The 12,500-nt window shown below is 43.3% G+C and overlaps 1 protein-coding gene across 1 annotated transcript in view; it reads left to right on the forward strand.

Annotated features, from left to right (window-relative positions):
* The window catches only part of dgkd (diacylglycerol kinase delta), a 160,752-nt gene that overhangs the window by 135,237 nt on the left and 13,015 nt on the right, over positions 1-12,500 (forward strand). The window contains exons 22-27 of the mRNA XM_084330329.1: positions 1,250-1,360; positions 2,274-2,411; positions 4,824-5,041; positions 7,630-7,747; positions 9,502-9,594; positions 11,150-11,269. Coding sequence (XP_084186455.1) covers positions 1,250-1,360; positions 2,274-2,411; positions 4,824-5,041; positions 7,630-7,747; positions 9,502-9,594; positions 11,150-11,269 — 798 coding nt within the window. The remainder of the gene's footprint in view (positions 1-1,249; positions 1,361-2,273; positions 2,412-4,823; positions 5,042-7,629; positions 7,748-9,501; positions 9,595-11,149; positions 11,270-12,500) is intronic.

Genomic DNA, 12,500 nt, shown 5'->3' on the forward strand with positions numbered 1-12,500 from the left:
CATCTAAAACAATATCAGTATTAGTAGTGAATAGTCAGTGTGGCCACCTCATCTAAAACAATATCAGTATTAGTATTGAATAGTCAGTGACCACCTCATCTAAACAATATCAGTATTAGTATTGAATAGTCAGTGGACCACCTCATCTAAAACAATATCAGTATTAGTATTGAATAGTCAGTGTGGCCACCTCATCTAAAACAATATCAGTATTAGATTGAATAGTCAGTGTACCACCTCATCTAAAACAATATCAGTATTAGTATTGAATAGTCAGTGTACCACCTCATCTAAAACAATATCCGATCCCATTCAATCTGATTTGCTGCAGCTCAAATGTGTCCCCTTGCCCCACTTTGCCTTTTATGTCTCTGTCTGTGTTTTGTGTATTTTTGTATGTTTGTTTTTTGTTTTTTTGCTGCCATTTTGGCCAGGTCTTGCTCGAAAAAGTGATCTTTGATCTCAAGTGACTACCTGGTAAAATAAAGGTAAAAAAAAAAATCAGTATTAGTATTGAATAGTCAGTGTACCACCTCATCTAAATCAATATCAGTATTAGTATTGAATAGTCATCATCATCATCATCATCATTTATTTATTCGTACATCGAATTACACAGTCCAACAGTACATATTCATATAATTCACCAAAAATACCATGGCCGAAAGGAACAGGAAGAAGAAAAATCTTATATATACCTGCCCCTACGGCCTACACACCACAACACACCGATAGACATATTGTGTAAAACCAAACAGAATATATGCATGTTTCTGCATAACTCATTGGTAAGTGAGGGTATGAACCATAATTTATGTTTTCTCTCTCTCTCTTTCTCTCTCTCTCTCTCTCTCTCTCTCTCTCTCTCTCTCTCTCTCTCTCTCTCTCTCTCTCTCTCTCTCCTCTCCCTCTGTCTCTCTCTCCCTCTCTCTCTGTGTGTGTGTCTCTCTCTCCCCCCTCTATATCTCTCTCTCTCTCTCTCCCCCTCTCTCTCTCTATCTCTCCCTCCATCTCTCTTTCTCTCTCTCCCTCTCTCTGTGTGTGTATCTCTCCTCTCTCTCTCTCTCTCTCTCTCTCTCTCTCTCTCTCTCTCTCTCTCTCTCTCTCTCTCTCTCTCTCTCTCTCTCTCTCTCTCTCTCTCTCTCTCTCCCTCTCTCCCTCTCTATCTCTCTCTATCTCCCCCCTCTCTCTCTATCTCTCTCTCCCTCCATCTCTCTATCTCTCTCTCTCTCTCTCTCTCTCCTGGCAGACCTTCACAGCTCCATCGTTTGATGACAAGATCCTGGAGGTGGTAGCAGTGTTTGGCAGCATGCAGATGGCCGTGTCCAGAGTCATCAACCTGCAGCACCATCGTATCGCACAGTCAGCTTTCACCTGTCTGTCCTCCTGGGTCTGTCTGTCCACTAACTGTGGTTCTGTTCTGGGTCAGTGTAAACGGTCTGTCGGTCCACTAACCTGTGGTTCTGTTCTGGTCAGTGTAAACGGTCTGTCGGTCCACTAGCCTGTGGTTCTGTTCTGGGTCTGTCTGTCTACTAGCCTGTGGTTCTGTTCTGGGTCAGTGTAAACGGTCTGTCTGTCCACTAACCTGTGGTCTGTTCTGGGTCAGTGTAAACGGTCTGTCTGTCTGTCCACTAGCCTATGGTTCTGTTCTGGGTCAGTGTAAACGGTCTGTCTGTCCACTAACCTGTGGTTCTGTTCTGGGTCAGTGTAAACGGTCTGTCTGTCCACTAGCCTGTGGTTCTGTTCTGGGTCAGTGTAAACAGTCTGTCTGTCCACTAGCCTGTGGTTCTGTTCTGGTCAGTGTAAACGGTCTGTCTGTCCACTAGCCTGTGGTTCTGTTCTGGGTCAGTGTAAACAGTCTGTCTGTCCACTAGCCTGTGGTTCTGTTCTGGGTCAGTGTAAACGGTCTGTCGGTCCACTAGCCTGTGGTTCTGTTCTGGGTCAGTGTAAACAGTCTGTCTGTCCACTAACCTGTGGTTCTGTTCTGGGTCAGTGTAAACGGTCTGTCGGTCCACTAACCTGTGGTTCTGTTCTGGGTCAGTGTAAACAGTCTGTCTGTCCACTAGCCTGTGGTTCTGTTCTGGGTCAGTGTAAACGGTCTGTCTGTCCACTAACCTGTGGTTCTGTTCTGGGTTAGTGTAAACGGTCTGTCGGTCCACTAACCTGTGGTTCTGTTCTGGGTCAGTGTAAACGGTCTGTCGGTCCACTAACCTGTGGTTCTGTTCTGGGTCAGTGTAAACAGTCTGTCGGTCCACTAACCTGTGGTTCTGCTCCAGTGTCGGACCGTGAAGATCACCATCCTGGGGGAGGAGGGCGTCCCGGTGCAGGTGGACGGGGAGGCCTGGGTCCAGCCCCCCGGATACATCAAGATCATCCACAAGAACCGCACCCAGACCCTGACCAGAGACCGGGTGAGGAGACGCGCACACACCAGGGTTTGGCAACATATCAATCTTTATGTCTCGTGTGTTTTGGTGTTGTTGTTGTTGTTGTTCAGTTTATAATATTGCAAATTGTCACACGCAGGTTTGTTGTGCACTATGTGCAGGGTTCGCACAAGGTCCTTGAAGTGCTTAAAGTAGTGCTTGATCTTTTTAGAAAAAAAAGTCAAGGCCTGGATTTCCTTGAAAACAGCCCATTTTTTAACAAGGTGCTTCAAAAGTCCTTGAAATTCAAATCAACCATTCGCATTGAATGTTTTTTTCATCCATGATCAAATAGTTCTGAATCAAGACATTTTAATTTTTTTTTCTGTTTTAATCAAATCTGACGAGTCGCTGTCTTGCACGCTCCAACTGCTTTTGCTCATTCCTTCGCGTGTGATGCTCTAGCTGGCAAGCGGGCCGAGAAGATGGTTAAAATAACTGCATTTAAAAGTGAATTGTATCCAGGAAATACACTGTTTACATTAAAACTAGGTAGAAAGGCTCCAGTCCCATTTCTAGAGCATCTCTACCCAATTTTTGCACTTTGGTTGCATTTTGTACTTTAATTTGTACTTTAGTTGTATATTATATATTTTTTGTATAGTGTTTGGTCTTTATTCGTTTAACTTTTTACTGTATGCAGCACAATCTCAGGAGGCTCATACAGAACCAAGCATTTCACTGTAATGTACCTTATATGTGACAAATAAAACAGAACTTGAAACTAGGGCTGGGCGATATGGCCTAAAAATAAAATCCCAGATTATTATTTTTTTAATCCGATTTACGATTTTAATAAAAAAAATTCTCTCTTGAAAACTAGAAACACTAAGGAAATCATTCAAATAACCTTTGTTTTTATTTGACACAAAAAAATTATCAAACAAAGATGAATGTCCCTATTGGGATTAATAGTGCAATAACTTGCTTTTTCACCAAACTTCACTTAAAACAAATAAAAGGTGCCTCTTGATCATCAAACAAGAATGAATTTCCCTATTGTGATTAATAAAGTGCAAATCTAACTTTCACCAAACATCCCTTTTTGTAAAATAAAAGGTGACTCTTAAAAAAAAAAATATATATATATTTTTAAATCGATTAAAAATGTTCAAAATCGTCCTAAATCATTAATTCGAATTAATCGATAATATCGATTAATCGCCCAGCCCTACTCGAAACTTGAACTTAACACACCCTTACTGGACTATGTATTTGTATATACAACCAAAACTCTTCATACTGGTTCATACTTCACTGTTCATTCTTTTTTCACATTACTGCTCAATTGCACAGCCCTGCTAAATATTTCATCCCACTGTATTATTGTTTTTATTCTAATTGGTGTCTATACTGTACTCGACCACATCGTGCACAATTGTACAGCCTTGGCCTATTTTATAATTATATTCTATTCTATTGTGCTTCTATTTTCATTTAGTTTATATTCCATTCTATTTTATCCGACCTTTTTATTTGTATTCTACCGTCATTGTCTGTCCGTTAATATCGCACCAAAAATCTAATAAAATTCCTTGTATGTGTTTTAGGGATGTCCGATATTATCGGCCTACCGATATTATCGGCCGATATTGGCATAAAAATGTGATATCGGTTTTCAAAAATATATATTTAATTTTTTATTTAAATTGTTTTACATTTATTTAACCTTTATTTACCCAGGCAAGCAAGTAAGAACAAATTATTATTTTATTTATTGTCAAAGTATGCATAATGTTGTGTTAATTACACGACAAGAGATATGTAAGGGATAATGTATAGCTACGAGGTCATTGTCACAAAATAATTTACCGACACAGAGTTTAAAATACAGAGGTGCCGCGCCGAGGTGTTTTAAACGTCAGTGAAGGTAAATTATTTTGCGACAATGATCGAGTATAGCTATACATTATCCCGCTTATTACATGGCTAACTTACTAACAATATACCTAATTCATTTTACATCGACAAGACGAGATCAAATGCAGACGCAGTTCTGTTCTGGCTCTGCTGTCATCGTCACACACACTCCGCTGTCAGTGCAGCCGGCAGGTGTGTCTGATTGGCTGCACTGATGCAGTGTGTCAGTGGCCTTGATTGCGAACAGCTGCGCACAGCGGTCATTATTGTTCCACAGAGGTCCGTTATCGAGTAATATCGGACCTCTGACAAGCGCTATTGACCAATCACAAGCAAGCATTTCGGCGAATGTGAAAACGCCATGTAATAAGTAATGTTAATTACCTGAAATGATTCAGTTTTTTGGGGGGGGAAACCCTGCATATATCGGTATCGGTTGAAATTAAGAGTTGGACAATATCGGTATATCGGTAAAAAAGCCAATATCGAGCATCCCTACTATGTTTAACTACTTGGCGTGTGTGTCGGTCCTCGCAGGCCTTTGAGAGCACGCTGAAGTCGTGGGAAGACAAGCAGAAGTGTGAGTTTCCTCGTCCTCAGGCCCCGCCCACTCAGGCTCCGCCCCTGCAGGCCCCACCCCCTCAGGCCCCGCCCCCCCAGCAGCCACCGCTGGCCTCTCAGCCGGAGATCGTCTCGGAGGAGGAGGCGGCTCAGATCAGCCTGTTCGGCCAGGCGGCCGGAGCCCTCATCCACAGGCATGGAACCACGTAGAGCTGTAGTGGATAGACGGGACACTGACAGGGACAATACATATAAATATACACATCATGGAACCACGTAGAGCTGTAGTGGATAGAAGGGACACTGACAGGGACAATACATATAAATATACACATCATGGAACCACGTAGAGCTGTAGTGGATAGAAGGGACACTGACAGGGACAATACATATAAATATACACATCATGGAGTCACATAGAGCTGTAGTGGATAGAAGGGACACTGACAGGGACAATACATATAAATATACACATCATGGAGTCACATAGAGCTGTAGTGGATAGAAGGGACACTGACAGGGACAATACATATAAATATACACATCATGGAATCACATAGAGCTGTAGTGGATAGAAGGGACACTGACAGGGACAATACATATAAATATACACATCATGGAGTCACATAGAGCTGTAGTGTATAGAAGGGACACTGACAGGGACAATACATATAAATATACACATCATGGAATCACATAGAGCTGTAGTGGATAGAAGGGACACTGACAGGGACAATACATATAAATATACACATCATGGAACCACGTAGAGCTGTAGTGTATAGAAGGGACACTGACAGGGACAATACATATAAATATACACATCATGGAGTCACATAGAGCTGTAGTGGATAGAAGGGACACTGACAGGGACAATACATATAAATATACACATCATGGAGTCACATAGAGCTGTAGTGGATAGAAGGGACACTGACAGGGACAATACATATAAATATACACATCATGGAATCACATAGAGCTGTAGTGGATAGAAGGGACACTGACAGGGACAATACATATAAATATACACATCATGGAGTCACATAGAGCTGTAGTGTATAGAAGGGACACTGACAGGGACAATACATATAAATATACACATCATGGAATCACATAGAGCTGTAGTGGATAGAAGGGACACTGACAGGGACAATACATATAAATATACACATCATGGAACCACGTAGAGCTGTAGTGTATAGAAGGGACACTGACAGGGACAATACATATAAATATACACATCATGGAGTCACATAGAGCTGTAGTGGATAGAAGGGACACTGACAGGGACAATACATATAAATATACACATCATGGAGTCACATAGAGCTGTAGTGTATAGAAGGGACACTGACAGGGACAATACATATAAATATACACATCATGGAACCACGTAGAGCTGTAGTGGATAGAAGGGACACTGACAGGGACAATACATATAAATATACACATCATGGAACCACGTAGAGCTGTAGTGTATAGAAGGGACACTGACAGGGACAATACATATAAATATACACATCATGGAGTCACATAGAGCTGTAGTGGATAGAAGGGACACTGACAGGGACAATACATATAAATATACACATCATGGAGTCACATAGAGCTGTAGTGTATAGAAGGGACACTGACAGGGACAATACATATAAATATACACATCATGGAACCACGTAGAGCTGTAGTGGATAGAAGGGACACTGACAGGGACAATACATATAAATATACACATCATGGAGTCACATAGAGCTGTAGTGGATAGAAGGGACACTGACAGGGACAATACATATAAATATACACATCATGGAATCACATAGAGCTGTAGTGGATAGAAGGGACACTGACAGGGACAATACATATAAATATACACATCATGGAGTCACATAGAGCTCTAGTGGATAGAAGGGACACTGACAGGGACAATACATATAAATATACACATCATGGAATCACATAGAGCTATAGTGGATAGAAGGGACACTGACAGGGACAATACATATAAATATACACATCATGGAGTCACATAGAGCTGTAGTGGATAGAATGGACACTGATGGGGACAATACATATAAATATACACATCATGGAATTACATAGAGCTGTAGTGGATAGAAGGGACACTGACGGGGACAATACATATAAATATACACATCATGGAATCACATAGAGCTGTAGTGGATAGAAGGGACACTGACAGGGACAATACATATAAATACACACATCATGGAGTCACATAGAGCTGTAGTGGATAGAAGGGACACTGACAGGGACAATACATATAAATATACACATCATGGAGTCACATAGAGCTGTAGTGGATAGAAGGGACACTGACAGGGACAATACATATAAATATACACATCATGGAATCACATAGAGCTGTAGTGGATAGAAGGGACACTGACAGGGACAATACATATAAATATACACATCATGGAGTCACATAGAGCTGTAGTGGATAGAAGGGACACTGACAGGGACAATACATATAAATATACACATCATGGAGTCACATAGAGCTGTAGTGGATAGAAGGGACACTGACAGGGACAATACATATAAATATACACATCATGGAGTCACATAGAGCTGTAGTGGATAGAAGGGACACTGACAGGGACAATACATATAAATATACACATCATGGAGTCACATAGAGCTGTAGTGGATAGAAGGGACACTGACAGGGACAATACATATAAATATACACATCATGGAGTCACATAGAGCTGTAGTGGGTAGAAGGGACACTAACAGTGTGTTGTTTCTCTGTGTCCAGTATCCGGGAGGTGGCCCAGTCGCACCACAGCATGGAGCAGGAGTTGGCCCACGCAGTCAATGCCAGCTCCAAGGCCATGGATGTGGTTTATGCTCTAAACCACTCTAAGAGCTCTGGGGTACGAGACTCTGTTCTGTTCTGTTCTGTTCTGCTCTGTTCTGTTCTGCTCTGTTCTGTTCTGCTCTGCTCTGTTCTGCTCTGTTCTGCTCTGCTCTGTTCTGTTCTGTTCTGTTCTGCTCTGTTCTGCTCAGTTCTGCTCTGTTCTGTTCTGTTCTGCTCTGTTCTGTTCTGTTCTGCTCTGCTCTGTTCTGCTCTGTTCTGTTCTGCTCTGCTCTGTTCTGCTCTGTTCTGTTCTGCTCTGCTCTGTTCTGTTCTGTTCTGTTCTGCTCTGCTCTGTTCTGTTCTGCTCTGTTCTGCTCAGTTCTGCTCTGATTTGCTCTGTTCTGTTCTGTTCTGCTCTGTTCTGCTCTGTTCTGCTCAGTTCTGCTCTGTTCTGCTCTGTTCTGCTCAGTTCTGCTATGTTCTGTTCTGTTCTGCTCTGTTCTGCTCTGTTCTGCTCAGTTCTGTTCTGCTCTGTTCTGCTCAGTTCTGCTATGTTCTGTTCTGTTCTGTTCTGTTCTGCTCTGTTTATCTGTGTGCTCTGACGCTCTCTCTCTCTCTCTCTCTGCAGGCGGTGGTCTCTCTGACGCTCTCTCTCTCTCTCTCTCTGCAGGCTCTGAGCTGCACCGCGGTGGTCTCTCTGACGCTCTCTCTCTCTCTGCAGGCGGTGGTCTCTCTGACGCTCTCTCTCTCTCTCTCTCTCTCTGCAGGCGGTGGTCTCTCTGACTCTCTCTCTCTCTCTCTCTGCAGGCTCTGAGCTGCACCGCGGTGGTCTCTCTGACGCTCTCTCTCTCTCTCTCTCTGCAGGCGGTGGTCTCTCTGACGCTCTCTCTCTCTCTGCAGGCTCTGAGCTGCACCGCGGTGGTCTCTCTGACGCTCTCTCTCTCTCTCTCTGCAGGCTCTGAGCTGCACCGCGGTGGTCTCTCTGACGCTCTCTCTCTCTCTGCAGGCGGTGGTCTCTCTGACGCTCTCTCTCTCTCTCTGCAGGCGGTGGTCTCTCTGACTCTCTCTCTCTCTGCAGGCTCTGAGCTGCACCGCGGTGGTCTCTCTGACGCTCTCTCTCTCTCTCTCTCTCTGCAGGCTCTGAGCTGCACCGCGGTGGTCTCTCTGACTCTCTCTCTCTCTCTCTCTGCAGGCGGTGGTCTCTCTGACTCTCTCTCTCTCTCTCTCTGCAGGCTCTGAGCTGCACCGCGGTGGTCTCTCTGACGCTCTCTCTCTCTCTCTCTGCAGGCGGTGGTCTCTCTGACTCTCTCTCTCTCTCTCTCTGCAGGCTCTGAGCTGCACCGCGGTGGTCTCTCTGACTCTATCTCTCTCTCTCTCTGCAGGCGGTGGTCTCTCTGACGCTCTCTCTCTCTCTCTCTCTCTGCAGGCTCTGAGCTGCACCGCGGTGGTCTCTCTGACTCTCTCTCTCTCTCTCTGCAGGCGGTGGTCTCTCTGACGCTCTCTCTCTCTCTCTCTCTCTGCAGGCTCTGAGCTGCACCGTGGTGGTCTCTCTGACGCTCTCTCTCTCTCTGCAGGCTCTGAGCTGCACCGCGGTGGTCTCTGACACTCTCTCTCTCTCTCTCTCTCTCTCTCTCACTCTCTCTCTCTCTCACTCTCTCTCTCTCTCTCTGCAGGCGGTGGTCTCTCTGACGCTCTCTCTCTCTCTGCAGGCTCTGAGCTGCACTGCGGTGGTCTCTGACACTCTCTCTCTCTCTCTCTCTCTCTCTCTCACTCTCTCTCTCTCTCTCTCTCTCTCTCTCTCTCTCTCTCTCTCTCTCTCTCTCTCTGCAGGCTCTGAGCTGCACAGCGGTGGTGCAGATGGTCAGCAACGTCAAGGCTCTTCACAGTGAGACAGAACTGCTGCTGGCCGGGAAGATGTCCCTGGTAGGTCTCTCAGCACCGTGGCTTCTCTTGTTAACTCCCGCAGCAGGAGGGGTTAATTCAGCAGGGGAAGGGTTAATGCAGCGGGGGAAGGGTTAATTCAGCGGGGGGAGGGTTCATTCAGCGGGGGGAGGGTTCATTCAGCAGGGGAAGGGTTAATGCAGGAGGGGAAGGGTTAATTCAGCGGGGGGAGGGTTAATTCAGCAAGGGAAGGGTTAATTCAGCGGGGGGAGGGTTAATTCAGCAAGGGAAGGGTTCATTCAGCGGGGGGAGGGTTCATTCAGCGGGGGGAGGGTTCATTCAGCAAGGGAAGGGTTAATTCAGCGGGGGGGAGTTCATTCAGCGGGGGGAGGGTTCATTCAGGGGGGGGAGGGTTCATTCAGCAAGGGAAGGGTTAATTCAGCGGGGGGGGGAGTTCATTCAGCAAGGGAAGGGTTAATTCATCGGGGGAATGGTTAATTCAGTGAGGGAAGGGTTAATTCAGCAGGGGAAGGGTTCATTCAGTGAGGGAAGGATTAATAGAATCAAGATTCAAGAGGTTTATTTTTCACATGCATACCAGGGCATACATATCGCGTCGATTGTGCAATAATACAATAGACATAGAATAATACAATAATAAAATAGACATAAAAAAACAGGTAAGACATAAGATTCCGTGAGGGATGGGTTCATTCAGATCTTGTTAACCGGTAAGGAATATAATATAATGTATATATATATATGTATGTAAACAGGAATATATGCAGGCATATTCAGACAGGTTTGGATGAATCTATATTATACACAGTAAATATAAATATATATATATACAGTATATACCGCATTATTGTACATGCTATCACACAGAGTTATATGGTTAGAGCGGAGTTTGAGTTTGTGTCAGATCAGGACCGTGTCATAGAAGCTAAACACAGCTCTAACCAGTAACACTGGGTCTGTTCCACTTCCATTCAGCAGTGCCTGGGCCCCCAGCCTAGCAGGGCCCACTGGCACCTGAAGGGACACATTATCATATTATTATATTACTAGTTACCCATCGGTGAAGCTAAACAATTTGCACTACAACCCATACCTCAGGACACCTTACTGTAAATTGTAAATTGTACCTAAATTGTACCTCATCCCATTTCTGCTCTGCACTATATAGTATATTGTATATTAGTATATTGCATAGTATATTGTATGGTAACTCAGTTACTGCTATCCTGCATTGAACATTGTACATATGTACATACTGAACACTTGTGTCTACGTACGTGACTTCTATTTTTTACTTTTACTTGCGATACTTATTTTATTTCATACTTATCTTTTGTCTAGCACAGTCTCTGGAGCGTAACAGAAAGTAGCATTTTGTATAAAAGTATTCTGTACTTCTGTATGACAACTATTAAAGAAACTTGAAACTTAAAGACACTTGAAACTTGACCTGTTGAAACGTCTGGTGTAGAGAAGGTCTTGTTGCTCCAGGTCTGGGTCCTGGTCTGGGTGCAGGTCTGGGTGCAGGTCTGGGTGGGTTCTGGTTCTGATGGTGTGTCTCTCCGGGTCTCTGCAGCAGCTGGACCCTCCTCAGCAGGAGCAGCTGACTGCAGCCCTGAGCTCTGTGGGTGTGCAGCTCCGCAGACTGGCTGACATCCCCTGGCTGTGTCCCCTGATCGAGCCCGGAGGCCTGGAGGTACCGTGGTGTTATACTGTGTTACACTGTGGTGTTATACTAATCATAATAATAAATTCAATTTGTACCACACTTTATATTTGTGAAAATCTCAAAGTTACTATACTGTGGTGTTACTGTACTGTGTTACTGCACTGTGTTATACTGTGTTACACTGTACTGTGGTGGTAGTTGTAGTTTTACTGTACTATATTATAATGTACTATGGCAGTAGTTGTAGTTTTAATGTACTATATTATAATGTACTGTGGCAGTAGTTGTAGTTTTACTGTACTATATTATAATGTACTGTGGTGGTAGTTGTAGTTTTACTGTACTATATTATAATGTACTGTGGCAGTAGTTGTAGTTTTACTGTACTATATTATAATGTACTGTGGCAGTAGTTGTAGTTTTACTGTACTATATTATAATGTATGTGGTGGTAGTTGTAGTTTTACTGTACTATATTATAATGTACTATGGTGGTAGTTGTAGTTTTACTGTACTATATTATAATGTACTGTTGAACTTGAGCAAAACTAAAATTATGTTGTTTGGAAACTGTAGATTGGATACTCAGGTACAAGTTAAAATAAATGATGTGATTATTGAAAGAGTTTATGAAAATAAATTCCTAGGTGTAATAATAGACCATAAAATCTGTTGGAAACCTCACATAAAACATGTCCAATCTAAACGCTCACGAAGCATTTCAGTCATGAGTAAAGTAAAGCACATCCTGGATAGAAAATCACTCTACATTCTCTACTGTTCACTAGTTTTACCATATTTAAATGACTGTGCTGAAGTCTGGGGAAACAATTATAAGTCTACACTACAACCACTTTTTATACTCCAAAAAAGGGCCATAAGGATAGTTCACATTGCAGGTTATCGTGATCACACTAACATATTGTTTTTGGAGTCAAAGACATTGAAGTTAAATGATCCTGTGGAATTTAAAACGGCACAATTAATGTATAAAGCAAAAAGTCATGCACTTCCAAGAAACATTCAAGAATTGTTCTTTGATAGGGAGGGGGGTTATAATCTGAGGGGAGAACACAATTTAAAGGTGCTAAACGTACGCACTACCATGAGAAAACACTGCATCTCAATATGTGGAGTGAAACTGTGGAACAGTCTAAATGTGGTGCTAAAGCAATGTCCAAACATGAGACAATTCAAACTGATGTATAAGGAAATTATGTTCACAAGGTACAGGGATGAGGAAGGGACTTGATATTCA

This window comes from Notolepis coatsorum (assembly GCF_963971535.1).
Source record: "Notolepis coatsorum genome assembly, chromosome: 1".
Lineage (NCBI taxonomy): Eukaryota > Metazoa > Chordata > Actinopteri > Aulopiformes > Paralepididae > Notolepis > Notolepis coatsorum.